Source organism: Bactrocera oleae, chromosome 5 (genome assembly GCF_042242935.1).
Source record: "Bactrocera oleae isolate idBacOlea1 chromosome 5, idBacOlea1, whole genome shotgun sequence".
Lineage (NCBI taxonomy): Eukaryota > Metazoa > Arthropoda > Insecta > Diptera > Tephritidae > Bactrocera > Bactrocera oleae.
Genome location: NC_091539.1, coordinates 10190015 through 10211287, shown reverse-complemented (window position 1 = coordinate 10211287; position 21273 = coordinate 10190015). Strand labels below are relative to the sequence as shown.

Below are 21273 nucleotides of genomic sequence, written 5' to 3'. Positions count from 1 at the left end.
CAATTTTCTTTACTACAATTGTTATAGTTTTTTTTACTAAGTGCGAGACGAGTCAGACAAATTTTTCTAGGCTTTAGGCTTCTCACAGACTCTCGAAACCGATGCTATCCTTAAGCAAACTGATTACGGAACCAGTATCAACTTGCTTCAAAAGATTTCTGATCTGGTCTCGGTGGCAAAACTTCGTTGCTGGCGTAACGGTTTCGGACACTCTTTGAGAAAAGTACGTAATTCCCACGTCACCACTATTTATTTGTTCAAGTTTTTGTTAGTCCCGTTAGTCTTTTTATTTCAAATAAATGTTTTTATGCTCTCAAGAAATAAGAAAGTAACTCGGTGTATATAAAAAATTATTTACTAAATGAAACGAATCCAGAATAGGCATCTTCCCGAAAAGCTATTTTATAATGGGTATCTTAACAATCCATTAGAAAACGCAATCTACAAGCCGCAGTGGAATAAGTCCACCTTGGTTGCTTCAATTTTCATCACCAAGTTTTAGCTTTGCCATTTTCTCTTTAAGTTTCAATAATGATCTGTAATGGAAACTTAATATTATATTAAAGTCCTGAAAATCTTGTAAATAAACTTCTTTGTCGCAGAGTACCGTAAAAAAAAATAAAAACTGTAGTGGTTTGGACTACATCATCTGAAAAGAGTGTTTCTACGAAAGTCAAATTACTGAGACAAAAACGAACGCTTCGCTGAACCGTCTTGGTGTAATTCAAAGAATGTGACTTTCTCTGGGCTGGATAAAACAAGTGCAGGGCAATAAGAATGAACCAAGAATGATAAAAATGGAACTTACGACATTTTCGTTTCGTTACTTTTTTAGGAATAAATTTGACAGAAACGTGATGTCATAAACGAAAGATGTGAAAAGCATTATCTCCAATTACTATGAAAATTTGACATTTATGACGTAACGTGTCGAAATCTTTTACTCTATCAATCTTGGAGTGACTTTACTTATGATTTCTACTATCAAAAGTCTTCGGACCATATCCCATATAACCTTTAGTGGACAATTTCTGAAGACACCTTAAACGAAAAACTCGGTATTCAAACGGAACTTCTTGTACATACTAGAAATATGACAGAAAATCAGAGATCTCTGGATAAGTAGCGAAAAAAAACGTTAACTTTGGCTGTCGCGAAGTTATAATACCTTTCAAAGATGCATTTTTTATAGCAGAAAAGGGTATAAAAACAATTTATCTTGATTTCGATCCGTCCGTTTATATGACAGCCACATATATACAATAAAATAGTGGTCCGATCTGAATATGTTCAAAGATTGAGGCTTTACCTTGGGCAATATTCTCTGCAATATTTCATACAGATATCTGGACAAATACAAGGACATGATTTTTATCCGTCAGTTTTTATGACAGCTACATGCTATAGTGGTCCTATATCGGCCGTTCCGACAAATGAGCAGCTTCTTGGAGAGAAACTCACGCTATTCTGGTTGTTAAAAACTATGTGGCAAACTTAATATATCCTGTTCAGGGTATAAAAATTATTAATCTGCATATGACTTTGTATATGTGTAACCATGAGTATTTATATATTTATTTTTTCACTTAGTCATTCTTTAACCGTATTTATAAAAATAAAAGTATTGAAACTTGAAATCTAACGCCAGAACGTGAGCTTATAAACCTCTTGAAATTGATTTATCTTGTAAATATTGAAATACATACCTATACATACATACATGTGTGTGCAAAATGTGTGCAGCAACTTAGGTCTTATTCTCATTATTTACAAAAAAAATATTATCCTTACAAAACAGCTTTTGCAAGCATAATTCAATACTGCATTAAATTTATTTATTTATTATGGAATCAAAAACTGCAGTATATACACATATTTATGTACATACTTACTTATACGCGGGATCAATATACCTATGTGCAGTAGAAGCAAAAAACATTCACGAAATAATTTTGTGTATTGTTACCGAGTTGAAAGTTCTTGGCCGGTATAAATTCGGATAGGTGAAATAGACTCTAATGTCATACCGTCGAATATAAATGTATCTTGCCTTCTAATAGTTTACTTTAACAAAACTTTAATGAATCCCAAACCTCAACTGTATCATTGTGATTTCATTTACAACCTGAGTTCTCTACTCGAAAGCGTTCTCGCGACCGAGAGATTTTTAAACCAGATTATTTAAAAGAACTTACATTAAAATGTCATTAAAGCCAAAAATAGAAAATAAGAATTTCTTAGTGACAGCGAGTCCTTAATAGCTGTCAAGGCAAGTTAGTCTCTCAAACATTAAAAAAAGTGAAGAAAATATCTGCCAAAGCTACCTGTGAATTCGAATCATGAAAATTCCTAAACCAATGAGCGCGTATTGGCCCACTGGGCTAAATATTCTAACTCCTTACTCTTTTACCAGTTGTTATTATAAAGAAAGTATTGTAGCTATTCAATATCAACGCGAACGGTAAGAATAACAAATTGGACAACAGTACAACTGCTTCTGGACTGGAGAGCAGATTGTCTGCGCTAAACCAGTCCATTATAGAAGCATATCACGGGACATAGCAGGGAATGAGCTGGCTGACAAGCTAACCCGCTATGCAGCCTCCACAAGAATGGTAGGACCAGAGCCTTTGTTGTTGTTGTTGTAACTGCAGAATTCTGCCGAGTTGACAGTCCTTGACCGGATAAAATCCGGGTCCATTCCGGTTACGTAGACTCGACTGTCGTGGGAACGGTTGATTCGCACACCATTAAGGAGCTACTCCGTAATGGATCCGGAAACCCCAGAATTAGGGCCCATATATATATATATATATGTATATGTACATATTTCATATATATCTGTGAATGTTTCATTCAATTCTACCTATTTATTTGTTTTCTTATCAAATATGTAATGTTTTTGCAAATAGTGGGGCTTTTGTATGTACATATATTCTTTAATTGTCAAAAAAACATTTGTTGTTATGTTTTTATTAAAAATACAAAACAAGAAATTATTAAAACAACTTTTAGCGTGCTGCTGGTGTGGGCTGCTGCTCAAATTAATGTATGTACATGTGTACATAGATATGTTCATTTGCCTGTGTGTGTGCTTCATTCACTCATGCTCATCAAGAGTGCTTATTGTGACATTATTATCGCATCAGTCCGGATTTTCAATGTTCACTTGTAGTATATGCTTACAAACATACATACACACATATTTGCTTACAATTATCAATCGTTCGAAAAACATGCACGAGTATGTGTTCATGGAAGCTGTTTGTTTGAATGAATCATTATTAACCATTCATATACATTTACATAAATAAAATGTGTATGTATGCATGGAATTTACAACAAAAGAAGATCGCGCTCACTGCACGTGAATGCCCAATAATTTAATTTAATTTAGTTGCACACTAATGCCTTTATAACAAAGGGAAATGAACTAAATAAAAAATATTCGTATGTATGTGCGTATTTTGTTCTGTGTTTAATAAAGCTGAAATTTTTCTGTGCATAGTTTCATTTCATGTCATAGCGATTTTAGCAGCTGCTAAAACTTATTCCGCTTCGTCTGATATACTATAAGTATAGTTTACAAAAACAATGCATGTATTACTGTGGGCGCCCCTCAGGATATATAAATAGGGTAATCAGGTTTTATATCTGACAGGAAATGCTAAAATACAGGACGTCACTTTATTTTCGACATCACTGTGAAAACAGAGAATGTAGATAGTCTACATTCTCTGGTCATATTTAATCGACAATGCAGTTTTGAATTTTTGACAAATCTGACACCACCTTATCGACTTTTAAATGTCAACGTTAATGCGTTTTGACACCAGATTGACACGTCGTATTCGGCCTGCAGCTTCGTGCCACCCGATGAATTGTTGGTAGGATTCCTCGTATAGAAAAACTGAGTTATCAACTTATTCGTGTCAAACTTTTTACAGCGATAGAAGCAAAACGGTGCGTTAAGCTTGTTATTAAAAAATTCATATATTATTCCAATTAGAAAAAAAGAATATGAGTTAATAGAAATTAATTTGCTAAGCAACAATATAAATTGAAAATTATTAAATGATTTTAATTAATAATAAAATTAAAATTTGTCAATAAATAAGCCAATTTTGGAGACATTTGCCACGTCAAGTTTTTGCAGCACAAGTGCAAGTGAAAGGAGAAAGCTGAAGAATATATACTAAGATTGCACGCTTGTGTAAATATTTAAAAAATCCTAGTTTTCTCTGTACAAATATTAATATTATACAGAAAGGGATTTCGATGTTTTAGAAACAACTCCTTCGCTTGCATTGTTTGCTTACAAGAAAAAATGCACTGATTTTGTTATAATTATGTTTTCTTTAATTTCAGCATTTGTGCATCACCCGCCTAACAAAACAATTTATTGGTTATCATGGATAAAGTAGTTAAATTCTGCGAACCTGGCCGTGCCTTCGCCAAAGACTCCATTCGTTTAGTGAAACGCTGCACCAAGCCTGATCGCAAGGAATTCCAGAAGATTGCTATTGCCACAGCTATTGGTTTCTGTATAATGGGCTTCATTGGTTTCTTTGTGAAACTAATTCACATTCCCATCAACAATATCATTGTGGGCTCATAAATTGTGAAGCGGCTGCATCAGCTGTATTATTTCATACATTCATACTTGTCTAAAGATAGTTAATTTACATTTACTCAAATTGTGTTTGTATAAAACATTGAATTGAGTTTATTTTTCATTTAGAAATAAGAGATTAAATATTTGCTTGTGAAGAGATTACTGGAAATGTTTCATTTTGTAGCTGAAATCTATATCAAAATCTGTATTTTATCGTAAGTGATGAATTGTTAGTTTAAAGACACCAGGAATAACATGATTTCGGTTTTACAACTTTAATAAAACAATAAAAAATAAATATTGGTATTTTATTGCGATTTAGGAACTGAACTCAAGTGTTGAATTAATTGGAAATAATGAGCTAAGCTCTCCTAAGACCACGCTTAATCAAGTTAATTATATAAATATTTATTATATATATTTATAATAAATTTTAATTGTTTATATTTTTATTTAAGTATGAAAGATTTTTACCTACTATATATCATATCATATCATGATATACGTTCTCTGCTACAATAAGGTGCTGAACATACTCCAAAAAATGATTGAACGTTCGATAATACCACAAAAAGCTCGATATTTTTAAAACCACACTTTGAGGAATGATTGTCAATTTCGCGGAAAAATTTTACACGTTATACGTTTATCAAGTTTATTGCTGTGTAAAAAAATTACTTCAATACTGAAGATTTAGCAGAAAAGTGTTTTAAAATATTTGAGAAACGTTTAAGATCAGTGAACAATAATTTTATAGTTAAATATTTGCATGATAGTGGTTTTAATTTGCGTTTAATTATCCGTCACCCTCAAGGCCAAAGTGTACGGCAAACGTAATCAATTACCACTATCGTTTTGTGTATACATGCAAATTATTGTGCATTCTATATAGCGTGGGTGTAGAATGGAAGAAGATTTAATATTACAACAGCCGGCAGATCGTCGACTGGGCACTGCAAATACGTTACCACCTGGTCCGCCAGGTGCAGAAAACGATGTTGTAGATTATGGTGAGTACATTCGCTAACAAGAATAAAGAATTATACTAAATTTATAAACATAAATGTATATTTTCATATGTTTCACAGAAGCTAATAAACCAAAAACTGAAAAGGAATCAAATAGAAGTTCTACGAGCCGATCAAACCGTCGTCGTTCACCGTCGGGCAGCCCACCGCGATCGCGACGTAAATCTCCTTCGCGTGGTCGGCGATCACCATCACCATTAGAAAGTGGTAGCCGCAGGCGTCGACGTTCGCCATCACCACCACCACGTCGCAATCGGTTTAGAGACTATTCGCCAGATCGACGACGTTTTGATGGACGTAATATGCGTCGTTCACCTGATAGACGACGAGGCGGTGGTGGACGCGACTTTCGTTATAGAGGTCGCAGTAGTAGCCGCTCGCGTAGCCGCAGTGTATCGCCACGTAGAGGAGGTGGTAATCGTTGGTCACCGAAAAAGAAGCCAAGTTCACCTCTACCTATTAATGCACCACCACCACCACAAGTAACTCAGCCACAAACCCAATACAACCCTATGCCAACACAACTATATACAAATGATACGTATGCACCGCCAGCATATAATCAATATGCGGTACCGCCACCACAACAAGCAGCTGGTTTTCCACCACAAACTGCTGCTGATGCTTACGGTATGCAGGCAGCAGCACCGCCAGTGTTTAACACTGCTTATCCGCCACCACCAGTTTGGACGCCCAATGGTAAGTTATGTGCAAAATTTGTCATATAACTATATATATATTTTCCTAGTTTATGTAAAAAATTATATAAAAATGAAATATATATATATATTCTTTTACTATTATTTGCAGACGCTTATGCGCAACAGCCTTGGATACCAACACAAGATCCGAATCAACTACCACAACTTGCCCAACAGCCGCCACCAGTAGCTGCACCAACCGCTATACCACCACCACAAATTGTGCAGCAACCAACAGTAAATGAACCCCCACCAGTTTCAATTGAATCTAGTTCAAAACACGATGGTATGTATTCCATAAGTTTTTCCATATTTATGTACTAAATTTTATACTATTTCGTGTTATGTATTTTCTCAAAATATATGAATTGATGTCAATTCATTACTTTTACAAAAAATCAAATGACACACTCGGCTAGTAATATTAAGTGTACATCCTAAGTACCAGCACAGGCTCATTATATCATACACTAGAACACACACACTAGCCGTGCTGTAAAAATTATAGAAAAATATGTTTAAAAAAAATAAGATTCTAAATACTCGATGGAAAACTACAACCTCCACCAGTACTCCGTACGTTATTCAACACGATTTCGTCGTACGCACTAAACTCGGAACCAGGAGGGATGCAACTAACGAAACAAACTACCGTTTCATTTATGCATTGTGGCTACACGAGTGCACAATGCTTTGCACTGTCCAAAGCGTAAATAAAAAGAAAATGCAAAATATGCATTTTGTAAATATACTTTTAAATATGCTTCTGTGGAATTAAAGCGACTAATGCCATTTAATTTTTATTTTCATATGTTTATAGCAGCTGTCGCACAAGAAGCAGAAAATCAACGCGACGAATTAAAACGGCAACGAAGCAGTTATCTGAAAAAGACATCATTGCTGCGCCAAGAATTGAAAATGTTAAAGGATCAACGCAAGGATCTACATAGTGGTGGTGCTGCACCACCATCGCCCACAACAAAGGGATTCATCGACGAAAACGAAAAGCTGCAGGTATGTGGACTTGTCATAGGTGCATTATGTTGTTCGTTATTATTTTTATTTTTAATATTATTTTGGTGAGTTAATGCTGTGTAACGAATGCTGGAACGAATATGCACTTGAAAGTCACGTAGTTTTTAAAATCAGTTTAAAAAATTGCTTGCGGTGGAATATATGTATATTGTGTATACAAAATGGTTGTGCAGTTAAGCGTTATTTCGTTTGTCTCAAGTCAGTCTAGTGTCAAGTTTGTGTTTATACAAAAAGTGTTTGAGAAAAAGCAAGTGTAAGCAGTAAATATTGACCCTTTTTATGTGTGTATAATTAAAAAGTTAGACATGCTTAGCCTAAATAATACAAAAAAAAAATCAGTTTAAATATTTATTAATAAAAATAATGAGAGTTTAAGTGATAAAATTTAATATTACGGATAAATATAATAAATTTGCTTAGAAGTACAACGCAGTTCAGCACGAGTGTGGATAGAATATATTTATAGTTGCTCTAAGCATAATATATTTTTCAGAGCTATGCTGCTGCTTAAACCAAGCAACTGTTATCTTACTATCTACACGAAAATCGCTTTTGGCATTCAACCACACATAAAATTCATGCACCACTTGCTTTTATTGTGTCTCCATTAAGTGCGCTCTGCTTTAGAACGCTTCTTGCTGCCAACTTAATGTGCAGCATTCTAATCGCACAAATTTTGACAAGTGTAACGTTTAATTGTGTTCATAACGGTATTAAGTCGGAAATTTTGTTTGAATTGGGGAAATTCGTGAAGTATGCGTTAAGTGCTGATTATTAAAGCGCTTATTCGTTCGGTGCATTTTTGTACACAGCATTGCGTATGTGAATGCAATGAAATAAATTTTAATACCGTTAGCGTGTAAGCAACGTATTTAAGTCGATTATGTGAGTAAATGACAAATTTTTCACAGCTTATGTACCTGTTGATTTGATTTGTGATATGCATATACGCGTGTGTATATGCAAGCGTAGTTGTGCAGCAATTACTTTCGTACAATTTAGATGTGTGCAAACAGTCGTTTCTTTCTCGTTCATCATTGGTTGAAAAGCGCAAATTTGCAGGAAAACATGGAAAATGGATTTTAATAAGTTAGTGTTAATATAAATTTATGTATCTTATGCTGTGCACACATTTTTCAGAAAATATTAATAATTTTATGCAAATATGTATTAGATTAGATTGTATAGGTTATGTTTTCTAAAAAAAAAAATAGTTTATCGCTAAAATTATTGTATATGCAGCAAAATTGTAATTATTTCGAACTAGTATATAAAAATATTGTATTGAATTATGCACATTGTTATATGAAAGTAAACAAAGAATATTGTAAAACACAATCCCATCAAAATGGATTTGCCGGGAGTCGCAAGCCACTGATGACTATCGCTGAGAGCGCAGTTTGGACCGCTGCCACTGGAAATATCGGACATTTGCTGCAGACTAACTGCTGATGTTTTCAACTCTATACCCTAGTTAGCAATTGCGAAACGAAAAACTGAGAGAAATGCATTATAATTTTAAAGTATTTCGAAAACTGAATTAGTATATGCTAATTTATTTATTTCTTTTTTTCCCCTATTTAGAATCAAATACAAAAGAAACTCAACACCATTGAGAACGTCATTGACATGCTGACGGGCATTATTGGCGAGGAGAACTTGGAAAGAGACGAAGAACATTACGCCAGTGATAAAAGCGAAAAAGAGGAGCCAGTTAAGAAACATACAAAAGAACCAACTTTGGCACAACAGCCAGTTAGTGTTGGTGGCGAGAGTGGACGCAGTCGCAAGAAGAAACGTAAAAATTCGAGTACTTCATCTGGCAGCAGCTCGGGTAGCTCCAGCAGCAGTAGCAGCTCTTCATCGAGTTCATCATCATCCGAAAACGAAGTGGAAGAGGAGGACGACGACAGTTCACCTGAGCGTTTGAAGAACAAAGCAATCGAATCAATGAAAGCCAAAGCCAAGGAGGGTCTGAAACGCGAACTGAAGGAAGAGAAGTTGTAAGTACATAAATGTGAAGTTATAAAAATTAGATTTTAAACAATTTAAAAAAATGCATATACATTTTTGTGTCGAAGTCAAGGAATTATATGAATTATGAATGCCATAATTAAAAAATTAAAAAATCACATAAAAACTCTAAAAATCACAAAACCGTCTGCGCATGCGCAATGCAACTATTACGCATTAATTTGTTTTCAGCACAACTATCAACGCAGCAGCACGTCAATTCGTAAAATACACCTTAATTTTCTATTCTACAACAAAATAGTTAAATCGCCGTTTTCATTACAGATTCGATGAGAAGAAACGTTTCAATTATGTCTTTTATGATCCGGAAATGCATTGGTGCCAGACATGTGATGTTTTTCCCAAAACAGCAAAGGATTTCTTAAACCACTTGCATTCTAAAGAACATATGGATCGTGAAAGCATCGAAACACCGTGGCACATTGATGTGGCAACTGATGTAAGTGTTTATTTCGTGTTTCGTACGCTTAACGGTTAATTTTCTAAACACTTTAAAAATGGAACAAATGACGTCTAAATTTCATAGAAAAATTTTAAATCTTCAGAGTAATCTAATTGTATACACCGCCACAACGACAACAAGAGATCGATAAACCATCTTTCGGAAATCGAAATCGCTCTATATTTTATTATGTATACATATGTATATTAGGCGATAATATCTTTAGTATTTAAAAGCAGAACTTTAATTTTTTCGATTGGGTTATACCAAACATATCGGTCAATACAGAATTTCTCAAATAATTTCTCGAAATGCTAGCGAGTTTAAAGTAAAAAACCCGGGCCCGTGCTGATTACGTTGAACAGACTGTCTGGGGAACGGGTTTCGAGTGTTTTCTTTAGTATACTGTAATTTGGTATCAACAATTAAGGAATCTGTATATATAAATATATAAATTCACTTTAAGACCGATGACTTGAATCATTTAATATATCTAAATAAAATCAATTTTAGTTTTTATGCAAGAAAAATACCAATTTCGTCAGTCATACAGTCAAAGGCTCTACAAAAACAAAAACAAAAATACAACAATAATACACAATTTTATATTTCCTTTTTTCTTTTAATTTCTTAACAGCAATTTCCAAACTATGAAAATGCACCAACCAAGCGTACTCCAATACGCGGCCTAACATTCTTCGTACCAGCTTCGGCATGGTTTTGCAAATTATGCAACAATTGGATGGGCGATTTGCATTGCGCCTCAACACATCTGAAATCACAACTTCATGCGAGCAAATACAATGTAAGTGTGCTGTTTATATCTGTAATTTCTTCCTTTTGATTGTTTCGAGATAATGTTTCATGCCATCTCTTACACTTTCAGGCATTCTTGGAGAAAAATCCACACTTTGAAGTCAATTGGTTGGCAGATCGTCAACGTGTGCTAAATGAACGTAAATTATTGCCGCCACCACAGCAAATTACGTCCGTCTCCACCACTGCAGCGGAGAGTACACTCAGTAAAAAATCGAAGAAGGAAGAGAAAGTTAAAAAACGCAAGAAGAAGGCGTGAGTACTCGACTGACTTAGGCATACAATATATATATATCCAAATTTTTACATTTTAGTTATGACATGGGTGGTATCAGGTAGAATTTTTTGTAGGTTATTTTGTTATTTTAGTACAAGTTATAGATACTCCATTTTAATAATCTAAAATTGGCAGACTTGCCTTCGTTAATGCATTCGTTTTATATGTCACTACAATTTATTGGGTTTTGGGCTCGTAAACATACGGAAACAAAATAAAAAAAGAATGTAAATTGTTTTTGTCTAACAGAGGCAAGGTAATATCAAACATCTGGGTCTATTTCGGAATCAAAAGCACTCATCTGATAGCCTTTCCGGGACTGCTTAAAAGCATTAGAGTCTTTCTATTGCACGTTAGTGACAAACAATGGTAATAAAAGCACACCTACGAACTTATCTCCGGCGTTATTACTGCGCGTTCATCAGTCGTTTAAAGGCTGGCTTCCACTTTCCAATAACTATCTTTCGGATTCAGACACTAACGCTCTCGGCTGAGTTGACAGTTCTTGGCCGGATAAAAATCTGGGTTCGTTTCGGTTACGTAGACGCGACTGTCGTGAGAACGGCTCAAAAACACTTCTTCTCTCGTGGTCTAACATGTTTCAAAGATCTCTCGGTCAATGGCAACACTACAACAACAATTGCTTTTCAACCCTGACCACGAACACCGCAGTACTATATTCGGGTTCGAGGTTACTCCCAATCAAAAATGTTGTGAACCAGCTTTCACTAGTGAGAGAAAATTACCACATCAAACTCATTCATACAACATTCTTTACACAGCTCTTCGTCCAGAAAACGGCGCATTTTCTGGACCTTCTGTTATCTTTGTCAATGACTCTATCGCTCAATCACTCAATATTACAGCAAATAACACAATTTAATACAGTAACTTTAGCATTTAGGCTCAGAACTTATTTGGAAAGAGCAAAATAGCTAAAACTTACGATATTCCTCTCTTTATTCACATATACGCTTTCATTCCATATAGTTCGGACAAAAAGGATAAGAAGAAGAAGCGCAAGCGCTCAAAGAAACGCAAGAAGAATGCAACAACCACATCGACTTCCAGTGACTCATCGTCCTCGGACAGTGAAAAACCCAACAAAAGCAAGAACAAATCGCCAATAGTCATACAAGGCTTGGATAATGCAAATCCGGCGCTTTCGATACGTGTGGCTATGCGTAAACACGATTTGGTTAAAGTGGACGAAGATACACCACCGCCGGCGCCACGTTTGCGCGTCGACGCCGTACCGCATCCAGTGCCACCGCCCACGGTAACCGTCGCAAATATCAGCAGTGCCGGTAAGGTCGATCCAGCCGCCTTATTGGCTAACACTGGCCGGTTGAGTAAATGGACTGAGACGCAAGATAGCAACGTCAAAGCAGCAACAGCCGTACAACCACCACGTACAGGTGCACACGAGGACAAAAATGATGATGCGATCTTGCAGCAATGGAATAATGTGCAACCGGTTATAAGCGAGAGCGAAAAGAAGCTTCTGGAGCAGTTGAAGGGCAAGTTGAAGAATAAACCGCATGAGAGTGCAACAACACCGGCTGGCGCATCGATACGCAACAACAATGATGGCACAACAGATCGACGCGTACGTGACCGCGACCGCGATCGCGACCGTGAACGTGAGCGAGATCGAGATCGCGACCGCGATCGCAGTGACAGAGATCGTAATGATCGCAGACGGCGTTCGCGCAGTCCTGTCTTTGGCGGTGGCGGTGGACGTGGGCGCATGCGTCGCACACGTAGTCGCACGCGCAGTCGCAGTCGCGGACGCGCCGCTTCGCCATACGGACGCAGAAGGCGCACACGTTCGCGTTCGCGTGGACGCAGGTAAATATTTTTGCAGTCGAATTTGGAAAGCTTTTAATAACAATTTGTATTTGTTTTAACTTTTTAGAAGCCGTTCTTTCGATCGCCGACGCCGCTACAGCCGTTCACGCACCCGTTCGCGCACACGTTCAAGCAGTCGCAGTCGCATTGAGAAGCCAATTGTGCGGCATCCAGAATTTAGACCACGTGTGCCCGAAAAGGATAAAGAGAGAGAGAAGCGTTCAACTACCGACACGAAGGACAAAAAGAATGCCGACAAGAAGAACAAAAGCAGCAACACTTCGTCAACTGCAACGAGCGGCAAGAAATTACCGTTCATCGGTAAAATGCCTGTCTTCAAGAAGCAAACTGCCGGTCAAGCTGATGGCAATGGCGTCGAAAATACTCTTGCTTACACCGGCGACAATAGTCAGCAAGCGAATCCGGCTAGTTACGTGCCGCAACGTCCACCTGCGCCCACCGCCGCACAGATCCAAATGGCCATGATGGAAGACGTGTATGGCAATGCGCCACCATTCCATCCCGATGCCGGCATGATGATGGACTACGACGAGTTGATGCCCGATCCGATACAGTTTGTCAATTTAATGGGTCAAGTGCCGCCGCCGCCACCACCACCGGCTACTGCTGGTGGCACCAAATCCGCAGATGGCACGGACGATGAAGCCGAGGATATATTGCCACCGGGTATTGATGTGGCCGAGAGTGATGACTGTGTGCCGCGTCCCATTTCCGATGGACCTATACCGCGTAAAGGTCCATTGCCGAAGGATCTCGAAGAGGCACTGAATATAATATTTCCCGGCGAAAAGAAGTCGGACGACGAGGATGCCGAGGCTAAGAAAGCCAAGTCAAGAGGTAAAAACATAAAAAATATGCAATTATAAAAAATTTATTACAATGATTTTTTTTCCCAATTTTTTACCAAACTTTCAGGTGAAACACAAATAATTGTGGAGGAGCCGATTATGCAACCAGAGGATCTGGTTAAAGAAGGCATACACATGGTGACTATAGAAGAAACGTCAATGGCTGGCATGGACGAGGCTTCGCAAATGAGCATGAACGAACCGTTAGTGTTTAATAAGCCCGCAAGTTCTTTGCCCACGGAAGTGGTCACAACGAACGCCAACATCATAACGACGACAAATATACCACAAATAGTAGATATTACGTCACAAGACGCGGCTGACATTGATTTGAACGCTATACAACCGCCGCCACCAGCAGCAGCAATAGCACCTCCACCAGTACCAGTTCCAGTTCCCGCGCCGGAAGCACCAGCAAAAAGTGAGCCAGTAATGTCAGCTGCGCTCAATGGCGCTGCAGTTGAGGAGACCAGTAACGATAACATGAATTCACCTGAAGTTCCAGTTTTGGCGCACGCACCCGAACCCGATGACATACCGATGCCAACGTCAAAAGCTTCCGCCGAGGACGTTGCTAACATCGTTTACGACTTGGACGATATACCACAGCCGCCGCCATCACCCACAGAGAGCGAGAAGAATCGCCGACAGGAGGAGTTGAACGATTTGGCCATGTTGGGCATCGACGCGGACGATATGGCAGCACAGTGTATTTAAACACTAACGTCGTATAGCTTAAAAATGATTCAATTCGATTTGTATAGCATCATAACAGTCTGTATTTAGTCCGATTACAAATTAGTTTGTAGTAATGATGACGCTGTATAATCAAGTGAATGGACAAATATGCTTAAATATATTTTTAAAACAGCCGTGTGAAATTGTCAACGGCATAATGGTAAAATATTGAGAAAATAAAGACGTGAACAACAAGTAGTTACTGTAAATTTGCTGAAAGTTTTGAAGATACTTAGTAAGATATAAAAACTCGTTATTAGTCAGGTTAGGTTAGATTCTATGGCTGATCCCCAAGATGGTGGGAACCACAGTAGGGGCGCCAGAAAAGAAAGTCCGCTAATTATATTTTATGATCGTAAGAGGGACTTGCACCCATAACAAATCCGCCAACTCATCTAGATGTTTGAAGGTGTGAGTTCGTAATTGTGTTAGCCTTAATATGGCAAAGGCGGAACAGTCCAGTCGGAAGTGCTGAGATCTTTCTACCTCGTATTTTTCCAAACAGCTGCTGTATCTGACTTCCAGTAAGATATGTATTTAGTTTTACCGAGGGAACACCAATATATTAGGGAAAGTGTAATCTTGCTGAAGACGAAAAGCTCGCTGGTTCTCTTGCGATTTGCTGATGGTTTCAAAAACAGTTCCGACCAGTTCCTATTCTACTGACAGCGAAGCTGAGATGCCTTTCCTCCTAGCCTTAGATCTACTGTTCCTTACTGGCAAAAACCTCTTCTTGAAAAACGCTACGATAATGTGGAAGCATAATGGAAAGTTCCCAACAGTATAAAATGGAAGAGGCACAAAGGTTTGACTTATCCGTAAAAAAGCTCACTGCTCCTCTCCTTCTGCGAACTCTTCCTATCCATATCTACCAGGCAGGCAAGAGAGCAGAGGAACGGCCAGAGCTTGGTTCAGCGACTATGATCCAAATGTTCCGGTATAAAATCAAAGTGTGCGACCTTGTGTAGTGTTCAGGCACATGCTCAATTCAGGATGACATTAAGTATCATGGTTGGTGTGGCCCTTAGTACCACCATCGATATTAGGCTTCCAAGAGAGCTTCCAATTTAAGAGGACACCTTAATATTTCATCTTATCCGAAGGCTGGAAGCGAATGCGGTGGTGCATCCGTTTTTTATACTCTTGCAACATGTTGCTACAGAGTATAATAGTTTTGTTCACCTAATCGAGATAGATATAGAGTTATACATATATATAAATATATACATAAATGATTAGGATGACGAGGCGAGTTGAATTCCGAGTGACTGTCTGTCCGTCTGTCTGTCTGTGAAAGCTATAGCTTGAGTAAAAATTAAGATATCTTAATAAAACTTCGTACACGTGTTCTTTAGCAAAAAAGTGGACCACTGCCACGCCCACAAAACACCTTCAATCACAAACATATAAATTGCCATAACTAAATCGCAAATTAAGAATACAAAACTGTAATTTGGTACAACGAATCATAATAACAAGGGGTTTGAAAATGTTAAAAAGTGGGCATATATCTCCCAAATCATTCAAGCTATATCACCAAAATTTGCGCAGGACAAATCATTTCCAAATCGCTGGCGCAGCGCGAAATCGGATGATAACCACTCCCACTTCACATATAATAGTTTTGTTATAAACTACTAAAAGTGCGATAAATCAATAACTAAATGCGTCAGAGACATTTAGTTTTACATCCAGCATGGCAAAAGAAAGCTTTAGGAGCAGGTGTTGAAATTGGACGATGGGCGTGGTACCGCCTACTTTTGAGTGAAATCACATATTTCCAGACCTACTTCACCAATTTCAACTAAATTTGGTAATAAGGACAGTTTAGCAGCAGTAGTAGTAGTTTGACATTCCCAAGTTACATTGCGAAAATGCGGCGAAATCGGACTACAACTACGCCTGCCTCCCATAAAACATAACTTTAAATTCCATCTGATATTTTCAATTGCCAGTATACAAATCAAGCGCTAATAAATATTTCGGTATAAAAATTTCAACGAATGTTGGCTTTATGGTATGCCATCTCAGGTCTAAAAATTATCGAAATCGGATCGTAACTATTCATGCCCGCAGATAACGGAAATGTGGACCCCAGTGCCTATGGCTGACTTTCTATCGAAAATATCGGTCGATTGTGTTAGATATATTATTGAAATTAGAAGAAAATCCTTTCCTCATAATAATATGTCTGTATATCAAAATTTGGTTAAATATATATATCAGTTCACCACGCCTCCCTAATGGCGACTTTCATCAGGAAAAACTTGATTGTACCTACAACAAATCTGGTCAGAACGGAGATCGAATTCAAGTCCTTCAAAAGTATGGAAAACTTATCTCTGCAAGCCCAGATTTACCCAGCCTGTTTCACGAAGGCAGAACCCACAAATGGATCAGAAAATTAAAGCCGATAGATCAAAAACTCCTTCTCTCGAGACGAAATTTAGCAGGGGAAATAGTCGAAACTTTGACAGACAAATTACTGCAGAGGTATGGTCAGAAACGGTTAAAACCACTAAACCATCCCTCGAATAATAACTTAAGAATGTCGTTGTCGTTATTGTTGTTACGTTCCATGGTTAGAGAGATTTAATTCTGGCTGCCTCTTGGTTGCTTACACCCGAATGAAGAGGAATCAAAACAAACGCCGACTGTAAAAACTTATAAGCGGCTTAACATAATACAGTAGACAGTAAGAAAGGCGGCTGTGTTGTTTTGTCCTTCTTTTTGAAGAGCATCCGACTTTTCTAGCCTATTCTATTTCTTGTTGTTGTGACTTTTGGTAGAGAAAAACAATGTATCTTGGCGGATTATATGAAAAAAGAGGTTCACATATTCTCCATAACCTCAATATTTGTTTCGAAATTTTCTGAGCATTTGGCTTTTTAATGAGGTGTGTTAAGAAATACTAAAACAAGAAAAAACGCTAACTTTAGTTGCGCCGAAGCTATAATAAATACCCTTTACAATTACAAAAGATTCCCTTAGATGAGATTGATTCCGATCGTTCAGCTTGTATGACAGCAATCGGCTATAGTGATACGATTTGAACAATTTCTTCGGAAATGTTATTATTGCTTTATATAATGATGCGTTCCAAATTTTGTGAAGATATCACGTCAAATGAAAAAATTTTCCATGCAAGCACTTGATTCCGATTGTTCAGTTTGTATGGCAGCTATATGATATACTGGTCCGATATCGGCCACTCCGACAAATGAGCAGCTTCTTGGACATACAGACGAACAGACGGACATGACTAAATCAACTCAGCTCATCATTTATGTATATACGATCATTTATGTATATATTTTATAGGGTCGCCGACGTTTCCTTCTGGGTGTTACAAACTTCGTGGCAAACTTAATATACCCTGTTCAGGGCATAGTCACCAGTACTAAAAGAAAATAGTATTGATTACTTCAAATATTTTCATACATTTATTGATTTATGATATTTTTTACAACAAATTTATTATTATTATTATTATTTTAACTATTTTATGCTTTTAAATAACTATGATGTGTTCATTTCATAAATAAATATGCACGATATTTACATATGAAAGATTTTACTTGCATATAAATGGTGCATAATATACATACACAGATGACTTATCACTGATAATATATACATATGTATGTATGTATGATATTTATATAAACTCAAATTCAGTTTTATCGCTCCATTTTTTAAACAAATTTCTATCTTAACCTATATATATATATATATATACAAATATAGTTATACATATATAAAAGTTAAATGCTTACATACAAAAATCTCGAGTGTATTTAATAAAAAACAAATGTATACTCATACATACTGAATACTCGCTCGTCGATTTTCATTGCTCTCACACACAACGCCAGAGTGCGTATATGAAAATTGCTTTTTTTTTTTCAAACTATAATGCTTAACTGTAATTAAAATATATTAGAAATTCGTTGAAAATACTGAACATTTTTAAATTCCGCGCACATACAGTGGCGCAAGGTAACGCATAATGTTGGCAATTTTTTTTTGAAATATTTAAATGAAGAAAAAACTTAAAATTATAAAAAAAAAACAACTGATACTTAAATATTTAAATGTCGAAAAAACTTTAAAACAAAAAATTAAAATTTAAAAAAAATGTTTAATGTTATTTTAATTTAATTTTATTTATATTAAAATTTTTTAAATATCGTTTTTAATGAAAAAAAACCTTAAAATTTAAAATTTTTTAATATATTTTTATGAAAGAAAAACCTTAAAATTAAAATGTTGAAAAAAAAAATTTAAATAAAATATTTTATTTAATACGAAATTTAAATCTTTAAATAAAAGAAAAAATTAAACCAATATTTAAATTAAAAAAATTAATCATAAATTTAAATATTTAAACACAAAAATTCGAAATTCTAATAAGAAAAAATTAAAAATTTAAATATATTAATATTTAATGAATACAAACTTATTTTTTTAAATTAAACATTTTCTACTTTCGTTATTTTTTACTAAATATTGAAGACTTTTAAAGTTAACTGTAGTAATTTGTATTCAAATTTGTATCATATTATTACAAAAAAATAATAAGTTAATAATAATTGGAGTGGACTGTAGTCTTTTCAAGTGAGTATGTAAGTTTTATTTTTATATATGTAAGTAGTTGAATTGAATATGTACATATATATTTTTTGTACACAAAGTTCAAGAAACCCTTTTGTAAATTTTTTACGACTTTTTAGATTCTTATTTTTTTTCTTTTGATATAATATATAGATACATATACATACAGACATAAGTATGGCTGTGTGTATATATTTCAAAATAAAAATTATAGTTGTATTGTAAAATTTTTTTGCTTGAAAAAAATTAAAATAACGTTTAAGTTTTAGTGACATATTAAAAAAAATATATGTACATATGCAGTAAAGAGGTAAGCAATTAATGAAAAAAAAAAATAAAAAATTTATAATTATCAATAGTTTTATAGTTTAAGTTATTATTTATACATTTTTATTTTTAGAAAACATAATTTCTATATTTTGTGTTTTTAATGTTAATTATTTTGCAACTCAATTTAAAACTTAAAACATCACGCGTTTACTTCAGCACAAATTTTTGACATTTCAACTCGCTTGTTCCAAAAATTAATAGTTTTTGTTTTTATTTTTTTATTTTTTAAAGTGTACTAAACACAAATATTTTCCAATTTTCATACTTTTATAATTACTTATTTTAGATTTTTCTATTTATATTTTTTTTATAGTTGATTATATCAAAATCAGTTCTCCAAAAAAAAAATTAAAGCTCACAGTAAAAAAATTTAGCGTTATCACACAGTAAAATATTAATCTTGCGTGTTAGTTTTTTTAGAAGTAAATTTAACTGATTTTGTTTTTCTTTATTTTTTTATATATATTATTTTGTTTTTACTTATATTTCTAATATTTTGTTAGTCTGTTACTTTTTATTCGTAAATTTTTTCATTTGATTTTTTTATTAATTTTTTTTATTTCATATTTATTTTTTCATGTTTATTTCATTCAATTATTTTTTTAATAATTTATCCATTTTTTATTTAATTTATTATTTATTTTTTATTTATTAGTAATCATATAATAGTAGTAATTTATTAATATATTTTTTATTAAATTTATTAATATTATTATTTTTTAATTAAAAAATGTTGTGGGTATTTTTTTATAATAAAAATTAAATTTTCCTCAGCAAATTATGATAGTTTCAATTTTTATTTAATTGAATTGATTCCGTCAGTAATTTGTTTTTAATATTGTTTGATTCTTTTATTAATTTTTTACTATATTTTAATCATTTTATATTTATCTGATTTGTATTTTATTTATTATTTAAACTTTATTTAATTTTTTATAAATTTATTTTATTTTTTGAATTAGTTATTATTTTTTTATTTTATTAATTATTTTTTAATACAAGTAAATAAAACACATTGTAGGTATTTTCAGTTGGTATGTTCAGTAAATTATTTAATTTAAATTTAGTTTATTTCATTCGCTTTGTTAGCAGCAACATTTGTTTTAAGTATTTTTTTTAAATTCTGTTTGTATTCGTTTTAATATTTAAGGTTATTTTATATAATTTTTCATTGTTTATTTATTTTATTTATACATTTTTATTTTATTTAATTGATTTCGCCTGTTAGTAGCAAACTTTGTTAAAAATATTTTTTAAGTTATTTTATATTAATTTATTTTATTTATTAATACACTTTTTAAATATTATTTTTTTTATATATTCTCTTTAATTATTTTTTTACCCATTTTTTATTTAATTAATGAATTTCTTTATATGTAATTTTCTTTCATTTTACTTTTAGTTTTTTTTATTTCTAACTTTATATATTTATTTTTGATTTATTTATTAAATTTTAAATTAATTTATTTTTTATTCCTTTATTAACTTTTTATTTTATTTATTTTTTATATGAAATGTACACTGAAAAAATTATAGAAGTCTGTAAATAAAAAATAATAATTTGGAATTTTTAAACGTTTTATAACACATTTTGTAACCTTTTTCCAAACAATTTTGAAGTCATCTGTTTAACCGCCATAAGCCGTCTTGAATTTTCTTAAACTTTTTAATTTTAGTTTGTGGAAGGCTACTCTCAGCAAAACAAACAAATGTACAAATAGTTTTTTTTTTAATTCGCATTTATGTACATATGTATATACGTACATATTTATTTATTAAGTCGTAAAAATAATGGAAATATTCTTTTTTATATGTATTTTAATATTTTTAAAAATATTTTCAAGTTTAAAACGTTACTCAGAGTTCTTACTTTAACAAATCCATTGACGTTTCGTTGCAATAAAATAAGTGTTTATGGAAAGA

General features: G+C 34.2%; 2 protein-coding genes across 3 annotated transcripts; both read left to right on the top strand.

Annotated features, from left to right (window-relative positions):
- Nucleotides 1-3814: 3814 nt before the first annotated feature.
- Nucleotides 3815-4913, top strand: LOC106620567 (protein transport protein Sec61 gamma-2 subunit). The gene is made up of 2 exons (XM_036357742.2): nt 3815-3963; nt 4369-4913. Exon 2 carries the CDS (start codon nt 4412-4414, stop codon nt 4616-4618), a length of 207 nt encoding a protein of 68 aa, XP_036213635.1. The 5' UTR covers nt 3815-3963; nt 4369-4411; the 3' UTR covers nt 4619-4913.
- A 326-nt stretch (nt 4914-5239) lies between these two features.
- LOC106620568 (zinc finger matrin-type protein CG9776) lies at nt 5240-14615 on the top strand. Of its 2 annotated transcripts, none has more exons than XM_014239096.3 (11): nt 5240-5625; nt 5704-6342; nt 6454-6630; nt 7168-7358; nt 8964-9382; nt 9678-9852; nt 10493-10660; nt 10742-10926; nt 11939-12799; nt 12867-13657; nt 13736-14615. In XM_014239096.3, the coding sequence occupies exons 1-11, from the start codon at nt 5520-5522 to the stop codon at nt 14383-14385; spliced, it is 4362 nt and encodes a 1453-aa protein (XP_014094571.2). In that variant the 5' UTR covers nt 5240-5519; the 3' UTR covers nt 14386-14615. The 2 variants fall into 2 exon arrangements, with proteins under 2 accessions (XP_014094571.2, XP_014094569.2); XM_014239094.3 differs by having other exon boundaries at nt 7165-7358.
- Nucleotides 14616-21273: the final 6658 nt, after the last annotated feature.